The following is an 11,879-nucleotide window of genomic DNA, read 5'->3' on the forward strand; positions in this document are numbered from 1 at the left end:
CAGGGTGAGGGAGGGAGAAGAAGCGGACGAAAAAATGGGCGCCAATATTTTTTAAATTTTTTGACCGTTTTTTTTTGCTCCGCCGCCATAAATAGTTCGTCCATTTCGCCAACAGATGGCGCTAAACTTGCTCGACCCAGCGCAGGAATCACTGAAGTCCAGCGCGGGAGACCAGCCAAGATCTGCGCTGGCCAGCGCAGATTTTGGTACATTTCCTGCGCTGGAAACTGCTCGAATTTGCGCAGCGGGAGATTTTGACTGGGCTCCCGCGCTGGACTTCAGCGATTCCTGCGCTGGGTCGAGCAAGTTTAGCGCCATCTGTTGGCGAAATGGACGAACTATTTTTGGCGGCGGAGCAAAAAAAACGGTCAAAAAATTTAAAAATATTGGCGCCCATTTTTTCGTCCGCTTCTTCTCCCTCCCCCACCCTGCCCTGCCTTACTTGCGCTTCTGCCCGTGCCTTCCGCCGCCAGCTGATTGGCTGTTGCGGTGTATTCGTTGATACTCATATGTGCATTGCGGTTGTGTATTGTTGTTATTGGTGGGTGTTAGCATTTATTAATTTGTGTATGACCTTGAGGCGCTGTGGGAGAAGCTGGATTGGGATTCAAAGTGTTATCGGTGTATTGATGGTTTATTTTATTTCGCGCCGCTGCTGATGAGACCATTCGATGCCCGTGGCAATCGAGGATGAAGAAGCCTATTTAAAACAAGCGTAGGAGAACGTCTAACACTAATCTAATATTTTTTAATTTGAACATGTTTGATGCTTCAACGATCTTCTATGCATCATGTAGCACAGTGTATAGTGGTTATAATTTTTTTTTAATTTGCCGAAATCTGTCTCGAGTTTTTGGGTCTCGACACACACACGCACACAGCGCGGGGAAAGTGACCGTTCACTCTATCATGCCGCGATCCCCCACCCCGCCCGGCGCTTTGGATGAGGATGCGATACAAGAAAGCTGAACCAGCCGTTCTACCGATACGGTAGCCGTAATCGATCATGCGGGGGGTGGGGGGGGTGGTCTGGTGGGGGGGGGGGGAGTGCGTGCTTGCGTTCGCGCTTTCGTGGGTGCGTGTTTGCGTTTGCGCTTTCGCGGGTGCCTACCCGCGTACACGCGTACGTGCTTGTGTGCGTGTGTGTGTGCGTGCGTTTGGAAACCCCAAAACTATTTGATTCTGATGCGTACATTTTCATCCGCTGCGACTACAAAGTCCATGCATTTTCGATCTCGCTACCTGAGAGACAACACAACCATTGGCATTGGCATCTTTGCGATCGGCTCTGCTGTTGGGGGTGTTAAAAAGGCACACGATCGAAGCAAACGTGCATGTGATATGTAGCACATTTCTTTCGCGCATATGGTGCTGCACCTGTCCGTCCAGAATCTGGCGGCTTGTTGGTTTGGAGAAGTTATCATGACGCCGATTGACCGGCATTGCCTTGGAATGGGTTCGGATCGGTAGGTTCATGTTTTAGTCGAGTGAATTCCGTGTATTTGTCGCGCCACAGCGGTAGACCCGGCAGCACCAAAGTCAAAACAAAACCTTCCCCGAGTGTGGACTGCTATGCTAAGTTCTTTTTCTTCTTCTTATTATTATTATTGACGTAATAGTCTACGCGATCTTGCCGGCCTTTTCAGGACTTGAGTACCACGTAGCCGGATAGTCAGCCCTTGCTACGGCGGACGGTTCATACGCGGTTAGAACACACGACGGGCATGCAGATGTGAGGAATGACGGCGGTGCCGCGGAACCGCTCCTATCCAGCGGGTAACTTGCATACTGCCACACTGTCTCCTGCTCGATGCATACGCTGCAGGCAGGAGGAAGGATGCACCTCCACAACAAAAAAACACCGTCATGAACCATCGGCGGATCTAACGGTAGACGGACTAGGCGGTCGCCGAATATCGCTAGTCTGTAGTATGCCGTATGTCTACAAGGGGACAGAGTATTAGCGACAAGGGCCGCCGGAAAGATGGTCGTTGGGGCCCCGTCGCTGGAGAACCTTCTGCACTCCCCCCCCCCCCCCACCGGCAACAATTTTAGGACATGTGACCGATGATCTTAGGGGTTCCATCGCCAATCCCCGCCCCCCATCCCGCCGGCAATTTAAGTATAATGTTAAATATCATAACAGCTGTATGCCAGTACCCCCTCCTCCCGGTCATCAGCTACCATTTACAGGGGCCTCAACTCGTCTTTCCGCCTAGGGCACCCCCGATTCCCCCACTCCGCCACTGTCATGAACACCTTCCTTCGATCGATCATAACATTCCGGAAGAAAACACATTTGCGAATTAGGGTTCTGCGCATTGCACAGCAAACCCTCTATCGTGCTAGCGATTCCTTAGTCATTTTTATATTGCAGTGTTTGAACTCATTGCGATTTTTTGGTTTGATTTGTGAAAATGTAACTTCATCGCCGCAATGTTTGTTAACGGCATTTTTAGGCGCCACAACACCCCGCTGTGCAAAGCGACGGAACCCGCACAACAAAATCGAGCAGTTTTTGAGCTCGCTTTCTAGCTCGTTTTCCGCCGAAACCGATCGAGAAAACGAGCAGAAATGTCCGAAGAACCGATCGAAGCTCTTGATCTATCGAAGCGTTTACGGTCGTTCGAGAGAACGCGCAGTATGTGTTTATCTCTTTCTGACAAAAAAGCTCCGGTACATGACCGTGATGGCGCAAAAATGATAGTGGCCGAAAAATAGTTCACACCCACGTTCTCTTTCTCCCCTCCTTCCCCTCTTCTCCATCTTTTCACCTTGCTTTATCAATATTGGTTCTTGCTCTCTAGCTACATTGAGCGAGAGGTTGAGAATTTTTCGATCGCTTTGCGCAGCGGGATGTGTTTGCTTCTATCTGACAGAAAAACTCCGGTACGCGACCGTGTTGGCGCAAAAATGATGATTGCCGAAAAATAGTTCACACCCACGTTCTCTTTCTCCCCTCCTTCCCCTTTTCTTCATCCTTTCACCACGTTTTATCGTTATTGGGTTTTGCTCTCTATCTACATTGAGTGAGTGGCTGACAAGTTTTCGATCGCTTTGCGCAGCGGGTATGTGTTTATCTCTTTCTGACAAAAAAAGCTCCGGTACACGACCGTGATGGCGCAAAAATGATAGTGGCCGAAAAATAGTTCACACCCACGTTCTCTTTCTCCCCTCCTTCCCCTCTTCCCCATCTTTTCACCTCGCTTTATCATTATTGGCTCTTGCTCTCTAGTTACATTGAATGAGAGGTTGAGAAATTTTCGATCGCTTTGCGCAGCGGGGTGTTTACATGATTTCAGCCTCCAAATGTCAAACTCCATACAAAAAGCTGACTAGAATCGTGAAGGGCCCCAATATTGGGTGTTCGTTGTTGATGGCAATATTCTTGTTTTCAACAAATATTCGTGATTTTACCTGTTCTTGGCGGATAATTACCTAGCATTAGTATTTTACAATCGAAATGCCATCGGCAAAGAAAGAAAACTTTAAACGTAAAAAAACATTTACTGTGATCTATCTTTCAGGAATCCATTGGTAGCGGCACACGATTCGATCTTAGTGGAACACGATTCTACCGTAGTGGAACGCGATTCAGCTGTACTGGCACGCGATTTAACCGCAAATGCATGCTTTCGATAGTAGTGACATTCGATTTGAAACAGGCGGTTTACGATTCGATGCAAACATCACGAGATTCGAAAGTAGCTAGAAAGAGGTGTATATTCAATTACACTGCCCTGGGGCCATCTACTCTGGAACATGGGGGGAAACATGAACAAAAATGGTCTGGCCTCACAGTGTTAATGATGTTCATACTGTTTTCCCTCCTGAGTGTTACCTCTGTTACGCAGACGACCTAAAATTCTTTCTCCCTGTATCGTCTCCTGGTGATTGTGCTTTCCTACAAAACATTTTTATCGTTTTTCCTGTTTGTGTGCTCGTAATTCCCTCACTCTATGCCCGGATAAGTGTAACGTCATTTCGTTTAGTCTTTCGCAGTGATCAATCATGTACTCGTACATTTCTAATTCTGTTCATGTCAATCATGTTTGTTTCATAAAAAAATCCCGGTATCTGGCTTGACAAAGCCCTCACCTTTAGCCACACATTTACAGACGTTTACGTGACGTTTACAGACGTGGTTCCAGATTATTATTATTTTCAACAGGTATGGCTAGAATAAGATTTAAACATATTTTTGATCAAAAACCTTGAATTAAATCTTCGAAATGTATGCCCGTAACGAATTTGAGCTGCCGCAAATGTATTTTCAAAGCCAAGTGGTCCGCGATCCTTAAAAGGTTAGAGAGCACTGTTATTAAGAGAATTGCAAGCGATTTCTTCGATCCATTGTGCGTGAATTCTCTATTCTGTTCTTCGGTCGGATCAATTTGGGAATACTGCTCCGTAATCTTGTACCCTACAGCTCAGATCAACGTTGAACGTATCAGACAGAATCAGCGATCGTTCACCAGGTTTACATATGCCAAATCCTGGGTGGATTATCCTCCTATACTATGAGTTTGATTACAACCTTCCGTTATCCCCTTTCCGTTCCCGAGACAGAGCCCTCCATAATCCCATTATGCCTTTTTTTAAGAATTTGTTTGATAGGTATGTATATGAGTGAAATATTTGTATACCCAACAGATAGACAAATAAAAGTATGAATGAATGAATTAATAGAAAAATTGCAGCGAACTGCAGTCTGAACTCACCTGTTGATCTTCGATTCCCTGCCAACTATTGAATAGGTACGTTCTCATAAGACATATCTTTCTTCGCGAAACTAAAAATAAGTGTCAAAAAAGATTTGCCAATATTTTTGAGTTCACAAACTACGAATCTACGCTGGATACAATTTTCGTAATTTAATCAAATCAATCGTAAAACACGGGTTTTTGGTCTAAGAAATGAACAATATACAATCGTTATACCACTTCGGGTTGGGGAACGATAAAAAATATGTAAAAACACCAAAAATTTAAAACATAAAATATTTTTGTTATCCATCCAGCGATGTATAGCTAAGAATAATCAAAAAAAAGTTTTCCAAAGAATGTTTTGTGTTTGATAGATAAGTTCTAGCAGAATATGCCGTGTGTGAAAGGGGCTAATATGTGCTTTTTAGTTGGCACAATTTTTCATACTAAAACAAATATCTCAGCCATCAGGTTTATGTGACTTTTTTGAAAGCCCGATTTAAAAAAACAAACGCTTACTTTATTCAATAGTAGTGTAATAAGTAGTGTGTCACTTTAACGGATTAAACTCGTTATGAGAGTTTCCGCTGTACTAATAAAAACTTGCCTGAACTTTGGTTTCAGTTACCATACATATGCAATAAATGTATAAAAATCGCAAAAACTATAATTTTCCTAATTTTGTCGATGTAAAGAAAAAGATATTTAAAATGGTTTGTAGTAATTTTAGAATTTTGTACGCATAATGTCAGGACATTGACAAATATATGTGAACATTGAGAATGCCCTTTGTTTAGCTATTCGCTATCTTTTAATTTGATGAATGTTATAAATTGTACAGTTCTGGTCTTGTTATGGGTTACAAATTAACATTTATGTTGAACTCGTCTGGTTGTACACCTCTTTTTTTCCTTTCTCGCACGACACGTGCATGTTATGACTACCACTCGTGAAGTGCTCCCTTCTTTTCAGAGAGTGGTCTGATGAGCACTCCATTCTCTTTTGATCTTCTTCAATCTTCACGTCCATCGATCGCATCTGGGACCATTCTCTAGTTTTTATACATTTGTTTAATAGTTCATGTAGGCTTTTTGCTTCTTTAAAAAGTGAGATGCTTGCGTTTTGTGATGGCCATGTTCATTCATTCATGCCCTCCTACTCATCCTTTTAATATGGGTACAGATTTGGAAGTCTACCTCGGTACACTTCTAGACGGTGTGAAAATGCTTGATGTCTGTAGTAACTACGTTCAAACCTGGCTGTCTCAGCACCAAAAAGAGATAGCATTTGAAAAGAAGGTTCATTTATTTAGTAAACTTGAATGGACTGAAAGTACAGACAGCTCGCAGTTAGCGATGCTTCACCCAAAACGCGTATATATAACGCAGCCATGATTGTATCAAACCATAAACAAATTAACCGTCATCAAGAGTACAAAGTCTAGCGCAGCTCAAACAGAACAGTTACATTGTTTGTGTGTTTTATTTTATCTAGCTATTCTTGAATTAGGAAGCAACAGTGTACTTGAACGTGGAGTGTTTAAACAGAAATAAGACAGTGTTATAGAACCAGATTTTAAAGAGTTTAATTTTTCTTCGCCAAGGTAAAAAATGAAGGTATGCGTTAAAATGATGAAAACACTGTAAATGAAGAGTATTACATAAAAACTGAAGAACTTTCCTTGTGGTGATCTATGTTATATTTAAATGTTTATAATTTCGATTAAAACACTCGATTAATTTAATGTTTACAAACGTGTCATTAAAGTCCGTTCGCATTCACGTGATTCAACGGATTTTATGATCAAAAGTGTTATGAACTTTTCAAATAAGTATTAAACTCAAAAGAGAATTTCTGTGTCAATTATAGAAGGGTGCAATGTATGCTTCAATACAACATTATGCATTATTTTGCTTTTACAATCTTGAGAATATTCTACTGTAAACGGTTTTAAAGTGAACTTTGAGCATACGTGACTTTGTTATGTTTTTCAAAAGAACCGTACAAGAATTGAAATAAAAACACAGGGTTTGTAGTATCATATGCTGTAATCATTTCTAGCGTTTAAGATTTTTGTGCCCTTTTTTATATGTAGGTTTGTCGTGCAATGTTATACATTATTTAAATGTTTGGTTATTTATTTTGTATTTTTATAAGTTTTTATAAGCAGTTGGTTGATTAATGGACAAAGTGAAGTTTAATTAACCGTTTCAAACGCATCCAATTCATTGCTGGTCAACTTATGAGGCCCGTTTTAGGAGCAAGCCCCGTATATACAGGACAGACTATCCCGCTATGTGTGAATCCACAATTCACAGATAACAATGGCACCCCTAAACCACCCAATGATGTTGCAAAAATCGGAAGATATCTGATAAAAACTAAAAAAAATTAACCCTTCGACAGTATCGCGATTTTTAGCAAATGCACAAACCTGTAATGAAATGATGGCAAAAAATAAAAAAAATGAAATAATTTTGGCCCATTCATCTAATCACTACACAGTGGAAGCAGCCAATGTAAATTCTTCTTCTTTTGGCTCAACAACCGTTGCCGGTCAAGGCCTGCCTGTACCACACACACTACTTGTGGGTTTGGCTTTCAGTGACTTATTGATCTCTCCATAGCAGGATAGTCAGTCCTACGTATGGAAGCACGGTCCATTTGGGGCTTGAACCCATGACGGGCATGTTGTTAAGTCGTACGAGTTGACGACTGTACTACGAGACCGGCAATGTAAATACCGGGATAATAATATGTTGTTAGTAAACATGAATATTTTCTATTGCAAAAGTATATTATACTGTATTTTGGCATGAACATTTTTTTTTTATTCAGGAGTAAAGGTCGAAAAAGGTTGTATAGCTAAAATTGAACAATATTAAAATTTGACATTATTAGTTGCATTTCAATTGTTTAACGCTTTTGTCACAGTTTCCTTGTGCTGGTACAGTAAATTAACTGTCCTATACGTACATTACGATATAAATGTAAAGCATCATTCATTTGAAAATAATTATAAGAGAGTGAATTTAAATTAGTTTTTGCAAGGTCTTACAACATGTTGATAACAATATTTCTCTAAAGTTGGTATCAACCAAAATCATGAGTAATATCAAAACACAAAAAAAAAATTGTTGCATCACTATAAATTAGAATTAAGTTATTAGAATGAAAGCGGCTAAACTAGTATTTTACGGTATATTCGTGTCACGGTTCGGTCGTGCTTTAAATATTACTTGCGTATATATGATTGTTTTAATATTTACGTCTATGAAAGGTTTAGAAACAATGTTAACATTCCAGCTGTGATTTTTACTATATACTTAAAATCTTGTTCTTGAAAATTTTCTTAAATGCATTTAAACCGTCGAATAAATATGATTGCAGTTCTAAAACCATATAATTCAAAGCCTGCTATTTAAATTAACTTTATACTTTATTATCCCTTCCGATATAATACTATTAGAAGAATTAATATGGCTCTTACATACCGTTTATTAAAAATATTTATGTGACTTTGAATTTGCGAAAAGTGCATCTTGATTTTTGCACACAAACTTTATAATAAGACATTCTACAATGTGTACCACTACGGAAAACATGAATATACTAAACTCCATGATTTTCACCATGACATTTTAAATATTTTTAATTTTCTTGTTCTGGTTAATGCCATAACTCTCTTAACAGTTAAGGTATTTTCTACATAAAGCGTTCGCTTTAAAGGTTATTAAATAACTATTCTAAAACACTGTTAATCCTCAAAACTAAAGCATTACTATTTGAAATATTGTAGTTGAAAGATGCATTTTTATTTTATCTAAATTTGAACGATTTGAAACATTATTCATGTTTGAAAATTTATTCCTTGCGATACACGGGGTTAGCAGTCTAATTTTTAGCCTTTTCTTATGTAATAGTATCTACTTAAAACAAACATACTCTTGGCAATTAAATTTAAAAAAAAAAAAACAACATTTTTCATTCCGGTCTACTTCCATTGTGCCTAACACAAAAGATTTTGTGAAAAATGTGTCATTATCGTTTTTTATACCTCCGTCCCTCTCACCCCCCACGACGATTGAATCAAAACGGAGAACAAAAGCACAGCCTGAGTCTCACTCCGGCAAAACACTGAATGGATTAAAATATTGTTTTTTATTTCTCTTCATCCCGCAAAATAAATTCGAGCATTCTGCGAGCTCGTATGAGGCCTCCCGTGTAACATTGCGAGGGTTGCGAGTAGTATCATCTGCTCGAAATCTTAAGGTATTTTAAATTATCTTTATTTTTTATTCATAAATTATTTTTCTGAGGTGTTATTCGTCGGAAAAATTTTTTTTCTAAATTTTGGATTTTTGCAAAACAAAATGTCAAAATTTAGCTGTTTGGTATGCTACAAATTGCACTGTTATACCTTCTCTCGTGGTGTTATAATTCACAAAATCACAACATATCTTGCTAACAACTTCAAACGGTCGTTACTCCGTCATTTTTTGTCGCAATTTCTTCCATTCACTTTTTTTGTACAAAAGTATGTCTGTATGACGTTGGTTCATATAAAAAATTGTGTATACAAACACTGTTAATACATGCAGGAAAAAAACTGTTTCTGACAACAACAGCCTGAGCGGTCAAGCGAGACGTCAATTCACGCGGTGAAGGTGACTTGGTCACCATTCAGTTGCATTACATCTTTTGGAATCATAACTTCTTATGAAGCTGCACGCTGCTGTTGTTACGGCTGCTACGCTTGTTTCACTAGTTTGTTTCTAGTTTGTTCATGGTTGGGAATAATTATTTCATTTTATTTTAATTACAGATTTACGTTGCTGCTATTACAATCGCTTTGATTGCTCTTGCCGCTACCGAACCACCAGCTCCACGTAACGGTTTCACTTCTTCATCGAGTAACTATCTACCTCCCAACCAATCATTCAATGGGAATAATGGTTACAACTATAACTCAAACGACAATGGTTACAACTACCCCTCCTCGTCAAATGGGGAAAATTATCCAGCAACATCGCAGCAGTACGGACCGCCTTTGGGAAATGACGGGAACGGCGGATACAACTACGAAGATGCTAACTCACAACCTGCCAAATACTCATTCGAGTACAACGTACAAGACTTTATCTCCGGTAACGACTTTGGACACATGGAATCCCGTGATGGTGACCGAACCGTTGGACGCTACTTTGTTCTTCTTCCCGACGGTCGCAAGCAAGTAAGTGAAATTTTAATGATTTATTTATTTATTTATTTCAAACAATATCTGCATGGCTTTTTGTGTGGCCTCTGCAACTTAAAAACTATCCTATACTATAAATCCTAACAATAAATAACTATTCTATCAAGCGCTAGCTTCAAGATGATTAAAGAGTCAATAGAGCGATTTAAATCAAAATACGCATATGATAGGTTGAAACTTCGAGATATGGACCAATACAGGGTTTTCCAGGAGTTCTCATAGCTGTGGGACACTTTATTGACTGCTTCTTACGTGAAATGAACTAAATGTAATGGGAATTGGACTCTATAGCACCCTTGTTGGACAAATCCAATAGGAATTTCCAATAAGAGCTGTCCAAAAAAGGTGCCATAGAGTCCAATTTCCATCATATGAAGTTCATTTCGCATAAGAAAGAGTCAAGGAAGTGTCTCACAACTATGAGAACCCCTGGAAAACCCTGTAAGGACTAAGCACTAGGCAAAAGGCCGCGTGGGGCCCCAAAAAAAGGAACCCAACCTCGCTCATAAGTAAATTTGCTTCTCATTCCTTCTTATTTTATTGAACCTCACAGTCGAATCTGCATTGTGACATGTTTCATTGCTTGATTATAACATGATTTTATGGCTTGGAAAGAAAAATATATTTAAAACGGAGTATAAATACAACAAAAGAAAAAACTCGATAATCCACAGACTAAAATAATTTCTTTTTATATAATTTCAAGGTTGTGAACTATGAAGCCGACCAAAATGGATACCGGCCAACAATCACGTATGAGGATATCGGTACTGGAAACGGAGCTAATTCAAATAACGGAGCATATGAAGGGAATGGACAGTTCAATGGCTATCAGTAACCTTTTGAGCTAATTCAAATAACGGATCATATGAAGGGAACAAACAGTTCAATAGCTTTTAGGAGCCTTGGACCGATTGCAATGACACTGATCCATTAGATATTGAAGATATTTCATGAAAACGCTTGCAACGCACTGTAGCTATACGAATTTACCAGATGGATTAAACACTTGTCAAAATATTGTACTTCCCATTTCACGTTGCATTAGTAATGGAGACTCCAGTCATCATTCTAGCAATAGCCTCCATTTAATAACAAAACATTAACAGTGTGTGTAATCCATACAAGCACAAATCTACGATCTGACGCTTCGAATACTTATAACACATTTTGATCAAAGCCAAATTTGATCTAGCAGCAGATAGGGCAGTAGATGAATCACAAAAAAATATGCGAACCACCACAAGAAGCGGAATTACACTAAGAACGGAACAAAAAGGATCCTAAGGGAAAATTCAAGAACAAAAAAATGTTTGAGTGAATGTTGAAAACACTGTAATAACCCTTGGTAACAGATAATACTTTTCACGACATTTTGAACATATATTGCAAAATGACATAATTCAATCCACAACAGAATCCATACAGGTCATAAGATAAGTCAGGTTAAGATTATTTCTTTTATGTACATTTTAATTACGGTTGCTTTTGTAGAAATGCCTCTTCTGTTTAGGATTGACACGGTTATGCACATATTAAGATAATATAATGTATTACTTTATATGAGTAGAAAAATTCTATGGAAAATAAATTTTCTCAGAAATCTGCGTAATATCAAGAATGATTGAAAATTAATATTTAACTTGTATAAATTACTTGAACAAAGTGTCGGATCTAGGGTATTGGGAGGTCTAAAACGGAAAAAAAAATTGTAGGTTCCTTGTAGGTTCAGCGAGGACGAGGGGGCGGGGGGAGGGGAAGTAAGGTGGGATGGTGGTAGTGGATATGTAACCGCTGTGGTAGTCGAATGATAATGGCCTTAAATATTTCACACCCACTCTCCCCCTTCTTCCCTCTTCCGCATCCTTTCACCTCGCTTTATCATTATTGGTTCTTGCTCTCATGCTACATTGCGC

The 11,879-nt window shown here is 39.3% G+C and overlaps 1 protein-coding gene across 2 annotated transcripts; it reads left to right on the forward strand.

Moving 5' to 3' along the window:
• The first annotated feature begins 6,131 nt into the window (after positions 1-6,131).
• On the forward strand, positions 6,132-11,055 carry LOC121602894 (pro-resilin-like). Of its 2 annotated transcripts, none has more exons than XM_041931651.1 (3): positions 6,132-6,322; positions 9,532-9,939; positions 10,670-11,055. In XM_041931651.1, exons 1-3 carry the CDS (start codon positions 6,317-6,319, stop codon positions 10,799-10,801), a joined length of 546 nt encoding a protein of 181 aa, XP_041787585.1. In that variant the 5' UTR covers positions 6,132-6,316; the 3' UTR covers positions 10,802-11,055. The 2 variants fall into 2 exon arrangements, with proteins under 2 accessions (XP_041787585.1, XP_041787584.1); XM_041931650.1 differs by lacking the exon at positions 6,132-6,322 and adding an exon at positions 9,376-9,473.
• The last annotated feature ends 824 nt before the right edge of the window (positions 11,056-11,879 follow it).

The sequence above is a fragment of the Anopheles merus genome, unplaced genomic scaffold, assembly GCF_017562075.2.
Source record: "Anopheles merus strain MAF unplaced genomic scaffold, AmerM5.1 LNR4000688, whole genome shotgun sequence".
In the NCBI taxonomy this organism is placed as follows: Eukaryota; Metazoa; Arthropoda; class Insecta; order Diptera; family Culicidae; genus Anopheles; species Anopheles merus.